Below are 13,974 nucleotides of genomic sequence, written 5' to 3'. Positions count from 1 at the left end.
TGCTATTCTTTTAGCTTGGAATGCCTTTTTCTTCCTTACCTGATTAGAATACTTCTGCTCATGCATTAAGACTTAAAAAATGTATTTCCTCCTTTAGGAATCCCTCCTAGACACCTTCTCAAGACAGAATTAATCTCTCAGTTATGCTCCCACAATATATTGTCCCATTTTTTGTTCACTTATCTTATTGCTTTTAGTATTTGTTTGCTTGTCATTATGAAGACAATGAGTATCCTGTATACTAATGTATTAAGCAGTCAACACAGAATTTTCAAATTCTGTATTTCAGGGACTCTACTTATAGCTCTCCTGTGATGATCGGCACTTACCCTAATTTGGTCTCATTGATTTTCCTTTCATTTAATTGAAGGGTACAATATTTTGGTTCCTCTTGGTTTTCTTGTCTAGCTTTTGTGCTCAAAGTGATTTAGTCATGTCAAAGTAGCCTTTCTATTCTTAGGAAATAAGTGAAACTCTTCTAGATTTAGAGCATTTATAAAATTTTTAAAAGTTCAGTAATCACTGATAGAAATTCTTCTGTATTCCAGGTGATGCAACTGTGACAATAGCTCACAGATACACCCCCAAAGAGCAACTGAAGATTCATACGCAGCTGGCAGATATTATCATAGTTGCTGCAGGTAAGTCCTTAGTGACTGTTATTTTTTGGAATGTCATCAGCAGAATAATTCCTGCCCTAAATGCTGACATGTTTGAAAGCTTTTTGAGAGAGTTAGCTGTATGTATGACTAACTTCTGTTGATTGGATTCTGTCTCTTGGCAATCATTATATCAGTCCATTGTGCCTATGTTAGCATTTGTTACTTCATTATGGAAAACCCAAACAGCTTTTGGGATGACAGATTAAGCACAAGAACAATGTGCACTTTGCTAATTGCTTTGACAAACATGGTTTAACAGCATTTACGGAAAAAGGTTGGTGCAGGTAAATAATACATTGTAGCTATGGAGAACAATAAAACTTGTACTTTCAAGTTGTATCAAGGAACATAGAATGTTCAGGTGAGGGGAAAAGATAGTTACTATGCTGCCCTAAACACAGCCAGGCTGAAGAATTATGTTCTGAAGTCTAGACTTTAGGGGAATAGTTGATGGATGAGACCATGTCCAAAGGAGAGTATCTAGGATAAGAATCTTTCCAAAAAAGATGACATATGAAATTTGGTCTGATGAACTGAGGATGTTTGGTCTGGAAGAAAGTATGACCTAAAGAGATACAACAACTTTTTTTTTAACATAAAGAAAAAAACCCAAGCCCAAACTTTTATAATAATAAAAGCTGCCTCAAAGTCACCAGTTCTTGAGATAGTAAGTTCCTTATCACTACAGTGATTAGCAAAATAGATAAAAACATAAGTGGCATTTCATAGAGCATTATTTGTCAACGTTTATTGGATTTTGCCCCATTTTGGTTGACAAAAAAAAATCCCCTTTCAACATTATCAAAATATTTCAATAAATTAAACAACATAGCTAAAAATGCATGTAAACAGTTGTAATTATTTTGAGCATATGTTCTTTGGGGAAGGAATTACATTCTTTCTTTACTCCCTACCATTTAAAGGACCATTGCAGAGAATGTCTGTCTACTGAGTACTAGGTTGGGTTCATTGTGTTTTAATGCTTCCTTCAATGATGAGACTCTTTAATTCTCTATTTTAATATATAAAAGAAAGTTTTATGGAATATATGTATATGTATACTTATTATATTTCATAAGATTAAATTTATTTAAATTTGTTTGTGTTTTCCTACAGGGTAAGTTAACAAGAACATAGAAAAGGCTGGAATATGGGGCTTGTGTATGGATAATTCACTTACAGATATTTGAGAGTTTATCATTTACTCTGATTTTAATTAAACGTGTACTTTTGAATAGCAAAGATAGTACTAAATTCATTCAATTGAATACTAAATTCATTCAATTGAATATTATTTATTCAATAAATATTGGACCCTTCCTATGCAGCAGTATCTGTTTTAAATTTTAGGAATACAGCAATGGATACAAATGATGAAATGCCAGCCCTCGTAGAACTTACATCTTAGTGGGAGAGAGAGCAAATAAACAGTAAAATATAACGCCAGATAATGATAAGTGCTATAATGAAACTGGATGAAGGAATAGTGTTTTGGGGATACTGTTTTAGATTGATTGATTGGTGAAGATCTTTCTTGGGAGGTGACCTTTTGAGTAGAGTTCTTGTCCTGGCCATTCTCCATTTGTCCACCAGCCCCAGTGTCTGCCCTTCCCTGCCCTGGTCTGGCCCTGAGAGGCTGACTAATGAAGATGGCCTCACCTGTGTTCCTCTAACACTGGCTCCCAGCAAGGTTTGGCACTAGTAGGATATCTGAAGGAGAAGAAGAGAAATGTCAAGTCATGGTGTTTCTTCTCTACTCTTTTCCACTTCTACTGTCTTTCTCTTCCTCCTGCATCGATAACTTTTGCTCAGCATCCTTTCCCCGACAGCTAAGGCTCTCACTGGGCTGCAGTAACACCATTTCCTCACCCCTACAGACCTAGGAATGGTACAAGCTTCCTCCAGTTTCTAATCTCTAAGAGCTGCAACAGCTTTTGTTTTTATCTTAGCCTGAATATATCGCTGTAAAAATTATTTCATTACTATATGGGGTGGATTCTGCTTCCCATGGAGATACCGACAGAAGCAGATATGTATGAAGTAAAGGCACAAACCATTCCTGGGGGAAGAGCATCCCGAGCAGAGGAAACAGCAGATACCAAAGTCCTTAGGCAGGAGCATGCTTGATGTATTCCAGAACACAGGTCTTTGACGGCTTATTATATTACTCTGATTTTAATAAAATATTAATAAATTATGAGGATACTAGTAAGAAATGTTGTTGGGAAGGTAGCCAGGGTTAACTCATGAAGGACATTGTCGGCCATGGTTAGGATTTTGATATAAGCCAAGAATGGCTGACAGCAGATCAACATGGTCTGACTTAGGTTTTAAAGGACTGATCACACCTTTAAAAACATATCAGACCTCATGTCTGCAGTTGTGTCAAGAACTGACTTTAGAGGTGTAAAAGTAGAAACAGAGAGGAGAGGTATTGCAATTTCATTTAATGGGTCTAGATTTTGCTCTAATTTGTTTTGTATTTGAACACATAGTTTCAATCAAATTTAATAAAATATCTGATTCTTCTATAGGCCCTTTTCTGGAACCTAGAATATATACATGACTGCAGGAACAGTAGTTGGCTCCTCATAGAGTAAAAGTAGAAATGTTCTTTTTCCCAGAAAAAAAATCAGTAAGCTGGTACAGATAACCATACCACATTGCCTGTTTTTCCAAAAAATTACATTTGGGTGATATCAAATGCAAATTTTTGAACTGCATTGACAGAAGTCAGGCATGTTTAGAGAGTTAGTAAACTTTTTCATACCACAGATCAGCATTAAGTGAAATACTGCTTCAGCCACTGATACCTTCATGGCAGATAAGTATTATACTGACTTCTTTTTAGAGACACTTCTGTTCACACACAAGACACAGAATTTGTTGAGTAAAGAGGAATTTGAATGCTCATCTTTGTCCATTTCTAACCTTAGGCAGAATGAAGTTTACATTATCCTTAAAAGGTATTATTTGACTAATGTTAACAGCTTGTACAGAATATTTGACTATTGTCCTTAGATAACATTTATCAAATATTATATTGAATGAGTATTTTATTCTAGTGGAGGAAAATCTCTCATCATGCCTTCCTACTCGTGGTTTGTTTTATTATTATGACAAATGGCACATGGGTGATCACAATCCACTTGCAAGAAACACTGATATTCTCTTGTAACTAAGTCAAAGCTTATGCCATAATGCCAACACTGTTGTCCTCCTTGAGTTTATCCTCTCTAGCTTTCTTTGTAAAGGCCTAAATCAGCCTTGAGTACAGATATTTAAAAAGAAGACAGGAAAAGAAAAAGAAAAGGAAAATAAAGGAAGAGAAGGACAAGGAAAACTCAAGCCTATATAAAATAAACAAGACAGGAGCCAGGAGGTACTCAAGCTTTAGGTGTGGTGGGTGTTGAGGCTGTCCCACAAGCATCCCGCTGAGGGTATTTTCTTACCACCAGAGGGCGCCAGTCAGGTGAGCAGCTACTTCAGATGTAGCCAAGTTGGCCATACACCATGCTAATACTAGTTAGAAGACATTTTAAACAAAGACAGTGGGAAGAAGTCCTGTTCCTTGCTTTTTTATTTCACCTTTAATGCCTCTTACTAAATACAAAAGTATGTTGAACGTAGAAGACAGATTTGTATGTAGTTCTGCAGTCTTCTTGAAGAAATAAATATTTAGCCAGTGGGAAATTTAGGGGAAGAAAACTGAGAATTTATAAGAAATAACTAAAGATTGCTACATTTCCAGTTAATTAATAATCACCTGGAGAAGTTAGGGATAAAACATGTAGGCATTTATAAATTATAGAAAAAATGTGAGTGAATATAAAAAATAAATCCCATATAACCAGACAATAGGAATAAAGTATTGCCAGAATGACCATATCATGCATTGTGTGTGGGAAATAAACAAATACAAATAGCAGTGGGTATTTAAAAAGGAAATAGTGATCTAATGGCAGAGGTAGCCAGAACGGGGAGGGCTAGATCACTGTCATAATGAGAATGTCAGCATATATGGAAACAACCTCATCTAGGAGAACTCAGGGTAGAAGGAGGAGGATTGCGTGATATATATCAGAAAGAATGATAATGTCTGAGAGATGAGAGTGAAGAATGTGGTGATGAAATCTTGACACAATCTTGAAGAAAGTAAAAGAGGAAATCCTGTGTGAAGATCCTGAGACATGAATATTAGCTTATTTAATATTAATGTCATCCCTCCAGTTTCTCATAGTACTACTCCTACTGGCTTATATATCACTCACCTTTTTAAAATTGCCCCCAAAATTGAGATTTAGACTCAGTTAGAAGCTTAGATCTGCAGAATCAGACCCTGTCACACTATGCAATTAGAAGTAAGTAGCTTCAAGTCCCTACTCAAAGCCAAATCTCTGAGTTCACAGAAAGAGTTAACAAGTTTCTAGAGTACTTTAATGTACCATGGTTATAGCACATAGTACCTGTTTATAGTTGTTATCTTCATTAGACTACAGCAGGTAAAGGCGTGGTATTTTTTTTTAAGCTTGCTAGGTAAGTGCTTAGAACAATATCTAACACATAGTGGTTGCCCAGTAAATGTGAGCTGTGTTGATTTTGAGATTATAACTACAATAAGAACTTTTTCAAATTGATACATATTTAGCCGATATAATCTAATTTTTTAAGATGGAATTATTCTAGTTGTTGGATTTACACAGTGTAGCATTATTTTTGGGAACTACCAAATTATTCCAGTTTGTCATCATAAAGTAGTTGCTAAAGCAATAAAAAGTGAAATATTTATTCATGAAAGAGTAGTTCATGTCATTAAGTGTATGAATGGAGTGATTTAGGTGTAAATGTTAAGATTAAGAAATGATGGGAAAGGTGGCCGGGTGCAGTGGCTTACATCTGTAATCCTAGCACTTTGGGAGGCTCAGGTGGGTGGATCACCTGTGGTCAGGAGTTTGAGACCAGCCTGTCCAACATGGTGAAACCCTGTCTCTACTAAAAATACAAAAATTAGCCAGGTGTGGTGGTGGGTGCCTGTAATCCCAGCTACTCAAGAGGCTGAGGCAGGAGAATCACTTGAACCCGGGAGGCGGAGGTTGCAGTGAGCCGAGATCACACCACTGCACTCCAGCCTGGGCAACAGAGCAAGACTCTGTCTCAGAAAAAAAAAAAGAAAAAAGAAAAAAAGAAATTATGGGAAAGGTGAAGAAAGAGTAAGGAGACTATTACATCTAAAGAACAGTAAGAGTATTGGATGGTTGAAAGGGGAGGAGCAGTTTAGGGAAAGGCTAAATCAGCTTTGCACAAGCTACTGATAAAGAAGGGAAAGCTAGCCAGTATCAATTCTAAGATCATGTTGGAGATCATTGGGCTTTCTCGTATCTGCTTTAAGGAAACTGTAGGCTATCCTAAGTCTGTAAAATTCTAGGAATCTTCATTATTCAGCAGGATAGGCAAGTTTTTTTAGACATTGTCCACATTACCCTCCACCCATCTGAGTAAACTCTGAAACTATATTCAGGAAATGAGCTGCTGAGTCAATGCCACTTGCATGTCAAGCTCTGGATGCAGTGTCACGGTGGTGAAAGCTGGCATTTTTGGCCACTAAGCCATCCCTTCCAGCGTGACGAATGAACCTTCACAGTTGTAACTTTAGAGTGTCTATTGCAACACTTTTAATGACAGATACCATGATATAAAACAGGATAAATGGGCAATTTAGTAACTCAGAATATTCGTACTTACTTGTCATAAAGTACAAAGTGACCAACGAATTTCCTTTCACCACTTCTCCAATCATATTATCAAGTCTTAGAAACACTCCCATCAAACATTATCCTAGGGCTCAATAGGGTTTTCCCCCAGGTGTATTTCCTCCTCCTTGAAACAGGGTTCGTAATTTTCAGGAAACCAGGACATGGAGAAGTTCCAAGGGGTGGGGCAAGGAAATAGCTCCACCATCCCCACAGCTCATGCAACCCGGGAGTACAACTTGCTCACTTACAGCCCTGAGTGCTTCCTGAGTGATGCCAGCACATTTCATGGCTTCACTCATACTATAGTCCTTTCCATATCTCATTTCTTATTTGTTATTGTCCAGCTTGTCCTCTTTTGCTAGCCTCTGCTACTCCACTTAAGGGTTCCTTCCCTCCTTCCTAAAAGTTGTCATTATTTTCATGGTACAGAGTAGTGAAAATGCACAGGCCTTTCTAAAGTAAGAATTCCAGGATTTAAATTCCAGCTCTGAGACTTGCTGATTGTGAACTTGGTCTCATTTCTGAATCTCAATCTGTTCATTGATGTGATTTAAATGATAATAATAAAAGTAACCTTTCATAGCGATGTCTACTTTATATTTTTGATCTTAACTATGCGGATCTAAGTAGAATTTCCCATATCTAAAATGATGCCTTTTACTTATTGAAAGGCATTTTAGTGTGGTTTATGTGTCATACCAAATAAAGAATATTTAACACTTCTCAAAAAAAAAAACCTTTTGCATAGTGTAATCAAGGTAGCCAATCCATGTAAAGAGCATAGCACAGTGCCCAGTATATTGCAAATATTCAATAAGTGTTATGTGTTGTGTTCTATGTTAGGCATTGCGTGTGAATATTTAAACAATTTAGAAATGATAAATCAGTTGATTATTAAGCTACAACTTAGCATAACTAAAAGAATATACTTCTTGGTTGCTTTTGATACTAATACAGTATCAGAGTAGAGTAGTTCTTATAAGCATAAATAAATTAAGAAGTGACTTACACATGAGGGACCAACTTTATGGAAACTTTATTTTTATACTTAAGATGTATGCCTTCTCAGGATGACATCAGCACTTGTTCATAGTTGTGTATTATGTTGTTCCCTGGATGAATTCCTTATTGCCTCTCCCTCCTTTGGAACAACCTGACTTTGAGAGGGGAGATAGGGAAGGCCGAGGCACTTAGATGAAAGGGATTTTTTTCTCTCAGGCCTTTATCCACCATCCCAGTCTCCCTCTCTCTCTCTGTTTCTACCTCATCTTCCCACCTCAGGCTATTCTGGCCCTCACAACCCATGCCCAAAGCCTAAGTTACTAAGTAAGCAAAGCTTCCCTGGCCTGCAGTGAGCTTTGTCAATACCTGAGAGGGCAGCCTGACTACTGATATTTTTCTTGGTGTCAGTAATACATCTTTACTGCAAAAACTTAGAAAACTTGGACAATAGAGAGGGAGGGAAAGAACCTTAATCCCAACCAAAGTGAAATAAGGTAAACAATTTGATGTTTGACCTTGTACTGTTTTATATTTATACATAGATCTAAATATTTAAACAGTTCTTTTGCCTTGTATATACTATTTGTATTTAGCAGCTCTACACCATGTACGTGTTTCTTTATAAAATGCTTTCTTCCAAAACAGACTTCTAATGACTCTATAGTATTGAGTGCTATGGATATACTAAATTTTATTTATTCAGTTCTTGACTATTGGACATTTAGATTGTTCCCTGAGTTTTACTGTTATGAATAATGCAGCAAACAGCTGTAAACATCTTAGATTATTTGCACAAGTAACCTATAATATTTATCATATTGGTCTTAAGTTTATTTTCTTAGTAATTATTACTTATATTCTAAAAACAAATGAACATTTAAGCTTGGTGTATAATAAAGGCTTACACATGTGTTTAATATTAAAGCATATTTCATACCTTACCTGTGCATTTATGTAAAGTTTTAACAGAGAGAGGAGATAGCTGTGTCTCATTTGTAACCCATTCTCCAGGCCTGTTATCATTACCAATCAGTATACTATGAAGCTTTAGATCCTTATCTTTCCACAAGAGAAGATAGAAGCCTAGTGTGTGGGGAAAGGGACTCAAATATGAAGTAGGGTGTAGTATCAAAAGAAACGTGGTCTTTAAAGTAAGGAGGGTTTGGTTTTAAATTCAATTTTAACTTTAAAAATCACATCTAACTCTCTGGGCTTTATTTTCAGCTATCGCAAAATGGAGGTAGTAATACTAGTGTTTATAAACTGTCATGAGAATTACATGCTTAGCACATAATGGCTACTAAGTGAAGGTAGTTTCCCTTCCCTTCATTCTCCTATTGTGTGGTGAGCCTGTCACTAAAATTACAACATGTTTTAAATGAAAATATATGAAAATTTATTATCTATTATGAAAAGACTTTAACTTTCTGATACTTTGGTAATATAGACTGTACAAAAACATGTACAAACTTTTATATGTTTCCTTGCTCGTTAGCCTCAAATAAGCAAAAACATTTTTCCAAGATTGATCACCTCAGAACCATCACAAAGTTTTATTTTTTTTTTCTTCATTTGACTGAGACCCTTGTGTTTTTCTCCTCAACTTGTTCTAATTACAGGGACTTTTGAAAAGGGGGAATCTTTTCATGTCTAGGTGTTTTCAATCTATGGTATTAGTACATGGTTAGCTGAGGTTGATTTTTTTTCTTTTGAGGCTCTTCTCTCAACACATATATATGTACTACTTCTGATTTTTCATGAGTAAAACAAGCATTGATAGCAATATCCAAAAAAACTTCAGTAAAGAACAATTTATATCAAAGATCTTTCTTCACTGTGGAGAATCACAGACTTCCTTGGAAATATACTTTAGATGGTCAAATGATACATCATTTAAACTTAATTCTATTTGGGTCCATGCAATGTATATCATGGGCTTGGGAAGAAGTGAGGTTCTTCCTTTCAAGTTATGTCTGTAGCCTTTGATATTATCACTTTGTTATATTTTTATGTCCAGGTCTTTAAAAGGTTTATGTTAGGAAATACTTAAATATACCCAAAAGTGTATAAGAATAATGTTAATTAAAACATTAACACTTATGTTATCAATACCTAAATTTGACAGATGTGAATATTATGTATATTTTCAATCTACCTGTTTTATATTTCTATAACTTGTTTTGACTAATGCTATGACTTTCAAGTTTGCCCATGCTAATAGATGTAGCACTATTTCTATAATACTCAATTGCTGAGTATCCATTTTCTGCTGATGAATATGTATGCTATTTCCAATTTATTGCTATTATGAACAGTTCTGTAATGTTTAAGTTTATACATATTTTCTTGGAGACTCATTCATTCATCCATCCAGCAAATACTAATTTTGCCACTGGTACATATTAAATAGCAGGCAATAGAAAAATATATATATATAAACTTGGTTCAGCTCTTGAGAAGTCCAGACACTAGTGGAGGAGAAAGATGTGCAAACAAATTAGTGTAATACAGCTTGCTAGTGCAATATTAGATACATGTGTGTATGTATATGTACATGTCTATCTGTTTAGAAAAGGAGACAGTGTGTGTGCGTGTGTGTTTATGTGTGTAAGAGACACAGATAGATTGAAAAATAAAAACAGAGAGAGAGAGCATCATTGGAGAGGAAGTAATAGCTCTTTTCCTCTGACTCTGAAAAGTAAATGAATGAGTCGGGTTTCATCCCACAGAATGAACAGAAATTCACTAGGCAGAATAAAAGGCAATGAGACTTCTGGCAGCTTAGAGCTATAAAATGCTATGCATATAGCAAAGAAAATATTTACTCTTTCAAAATGACAGGTGCCTGTCTGTGAGTTGTGAAAGATGAAGCATAACATTTAGGAAAAACCAGATATCATAATAAATTAAGAAATTTTAATTTTATCCTGTAGGTCATAGGCAACCTTTAAATAATTAGAAGCACTGAAATAACATCATATTTGAATTTTAGAAAGATCACTTGGATAGCCCCTGTGCAGGGATAAAACTGGAAGTAGCATTGATGTAGTTCTACACTAATACAGAAGTAGATGAAAGTGAGAAGGAAAAACAGGAAGTAGACTAGAAAGGCTTACTGGCTTTAGAGACTAAGTATATGGTGTTGCCATTAACAAGGAAGGTATATAGAAAGGAAGCAAAGTTTGGGAGAAGTAAAGATGAGTGAGTGGGAGGAGATAATTAATTCAATGTGAATGTGTTGAGTTGATGACACTAGGTGTTATATTCAGGTGGAAAAGTCCAGGAGAGGGTTGAGATATGTGGGTGTGGGGTTTGGGAGAGAGCTCTGTTCTGGAGTGATAATTTTGGAAGTCATTAATATCAGGGATATTGGACACGAAGGCATGGATAAAACCATCTAGAATAAGTCTGTTTATAGTGCATGGACTGAATTTCTATTTCAGACATATTTGAGGTGTGTTGGTTGATATGGTTACTTCTATAACATTGCCTTCTTGCTTCTGTATACCTAGTGCCAATGAAAGATAGCCTATTCTTATTCCAGCATCTACTTCAATTGATTGTATAAGAAAAAAACTGGTATTTTTATGAAGCTTTGTTGTTTCATACCTGTTGTTCTTTTGTAACCCCGACCTTTATCAGCTTGAAAGCATTGTTTGAGTAACATGAGAGAATGTATTTGATAAACCAAAATGTGCCATATAGTGGAGACAAAATTGTGTCCTAAAAATAAAATGATGGACTTTACTTCATAAATGTTTAATTTTTTACATGTAAAAGATTAAATTTAAACTTCTTTAATGTAATGTAAACTTCTTTAATAAATGTTTCCAGCAGGCAGAATTTTTTGTTTTTGCTTGCATTTGTAGTCTTTGCATACTGGATTTATTGTGACCATCTAATGCTCAGTTAATTTCTATTATCTGACTTGTCCAGGTTACCAACTTGACCTGATTTTTACAGTTTTATTGCTCACAGCCTATTATATCTTCACAGCACTTTTTTCTGTGACCAACAGCCTGGTTTTAGTAACTCTGGATTTCCCATGTCCATTATTTGATTATGTTAATGCTTTCTAAAACACAAATAAATTGTTTTCTCAGTTCCTTATGGCTTGATTATTTGATTTCTAAACCAGGTTGCCTAAATTTTGCTTGAAACATCTATTGACTTATTCACTGTTATTGCTTAAAAACTAGGACCTGAAACGAAAGTTCTACATGCAATGGATGCGCTCGCTAGTTTTTTCTAGCCATCCAGTGTATTCTCTATGGTCTCACCTTGTCCTTTATTCCTTCACACTTGTGGTATCCATTCAACTTCCCTGGGGCTCAGGTCAAGGCAACTTATGACACGCCAGGGTCTACATTGCTAGTATGGATTGAAAGCTTTCTGTCTCTAGCTCAGTCATGCCAGTAAATGATTATCTCTGCATGAAAAACAGGATAGGCTTCACATATCTAATAGAGAGTGGTGCGTAACGCACATATATTTTTCCTAATGTGTCAGTAGATGATTAAAAATCATACTTTAACTTTTATGTGCCTTTTTGGATATGACCCATGAATATTATCACTCACTTCATCAAGAGACTCCAATAAATGCTATCTGAACTTACACTGAGGAGGAGGTATAAGGCATTTTTCCCCACTATACTTTCAGTGGATTTATCTCTTTTTAGGTTTTTTTTTTTAATAAACCTTACTTTTATGGGATTATATGAAGTTGTACTTTATAGTTGTAAAAAAGTCGTTTAATAACACCCATATCAGGCATAAAATATGCCTTTACATTTTGTAAAATTTAAATATGTTGTGGTAACATGGGTTGACAAGGGTGCTTTCGTATAAAGGATAAAAGTCCTCTCTCAATCATATTGTGAAGTATAACAAAACAATAAAGAGGAGAAGGAGAAAGGAAATACAAAGAAAGGATCTACATGACATGTGATGAGTAGGGAATAGTAAGAATTATAGTGGGACAGCACTGGAGTGAAATCCACTGTTCTGTGACCTCCAGCAGCCAGGACCATGTCTTATTTATATTTGTGTTTCTTGTACCTGGTGAAGAACCTTGCTTTTAGGACTAGAAAACTCCCTGTTCAATGAATGAATTCCTTTCTTTAGAAGTCAAGTGCTTAACCGGTTAGGCACGGTGGCTCAAGCCTATAATCCCAACACTTTGGGAGGCCAAGGTGGGCAGATCATTTGAGGTCAGGAGTTCAAGACCAGCCTGACCAACATGGTAAAACCCAGTCTTCACTAAAAATACAAAAATTAGCTGGGCGTGGTGGTGCACACCTGTAATCTCAGCTACTTTAGAGGCTGTGGCAGTGAGCTGAGATCGCGTCACTGCACTCCTGCCTGGGTGACAGACAGACTCTGTCTGAAAAAAAAGAAGAAGTCAAGTGCTTATCTTGGTCTTGGTTTAAACTTTTTTCCTAGAAGGTAAGGAAGCTCTTCATAGGGGAAGATGATCCTTTCAGGACTCATTCAGCCTTAGATTCTCTTTCATACCTTGTTTGGGACTGTTCCACTTCATGAAAGCTTAATATGGCATTGCATCAGCACCACTGACTCAGAGCTTGCACCTGCAGAGTTCAAAAAAAGGTAGGGGAGAGGCAAAGAATTAACTGAGAAATTACTGTCTTCAATGAAAAAACTAGAAAATACCATTGCTTTACTTTCTACTGTGGGTAGGAATGTAAGCCTTTCTGTAGGTGAAGTCATCATTCCAATGGTGTATTCAGAGCATGGTGTTACTGAATGTCTGTTGCAGACAATGTGTTGACTATCAGAAAGTGAAACAATTTTCTTAGATCTATAGTCATTATTAATTGTGTCATTTTAATAGCATCAGCATATCTAATTAATACCTAGGAAAATTGATATTTAAAAAATGTAGTGATCAAAATGTTACATGTCAGTGCTTATGTAATAATCCATACAGAGGTGGTGTTTGAAATGTACTATGGAGACTCTGACGGAGCACCTGGCTACCTGCTTTAGGTGTGGCTTTGGTTCTGAAGTAGAGCAGTTCTGAGAAGGAAGGAATGTGTATTGGTATATATATGTGGTGCGTTCTAAGGCAACTTTCTATGAAAGTCCTTTCTTTTTACTCATTTATGTAGTTAAAGACATAAATGTTAGACTGAAACCATAAAAACCCTAGAAGAAAACCTAGGCAATACCATTCAGGACATAGGCATGGGCAAGGACTTCATGACTAAAACATCAAAAGCAATGGCAACAAAAGCCAAAAGAGACAAATGGGATCTAATTAAAGAGCTTCTGCACAGCGAAAGACACTGTCATCAGAATGAACAGGCAACCTACAGAATGGGAGAAAATTTTTGCAATCTACCCATCTGACAAAGGGCTAATATCCAGAATCTACAAGAAACTTAAACAAAGTTACAAGAAAAAAACAACCCCATCAAAAAGTGGGCAAAGGATATGAACAGACACTTCTCAAAAGAAGACATTTATGCAGCCAACAAACACAAGAAAAAATGCTCATCGTCACTGGTCATCAGAGAAGTGCAAATCAAAACCACA

General features: G+C 36.0%; 1 protein-coding gene across 8 annotated transcripts in view; it reads left to right on the top strand.

Annotated features, from left to right (window-relative positions):
• The window catches only part of MTHFD2L (methylenetetrahydrofolate dehydrogenase (NADP+ dependent) 2 like), a 146,002-nt gene that overhangs the window by 67,678 nt on the left and 64,350 nt on the right, over positions 1-13,974 (top strand). For 7 of the 8 annotated variants that reach the window (XM_003832325.6, XM_034958667.2, XM_063603556.1 and 4 more), the window contains one exon: positions 549-641. In XM_003832325.6, coding sequence (XP_003832373.2) covers positions 549-641 — 93 coding nt within the window. Of the gene's footprint in view, positions 1-548; positions 642-1,778; positions 11,528-13,974 lie in introns of those variants that run through there. The other variant, XM_008957730.5, reaches the window with a different exon arrangement.

This window comes from Pan paniscus, chromosome 3, assembly GCF_029289425.2.
Source record: "Pan paniscus chromosome 3, NHGRI_mPanPan1-v2.0_pri, whole genome shotgun sequence".
NCBI lineage: Eukaryota > Metazoa > Chordata > Mammalia > Primates > Hominidae > Pan > Pan paniscus.
The sequence above is the reverse complement of the archived record's forward strand: the minus strand, read 5'-3'. Positions and strand labels throughout refer to the sequence as shown.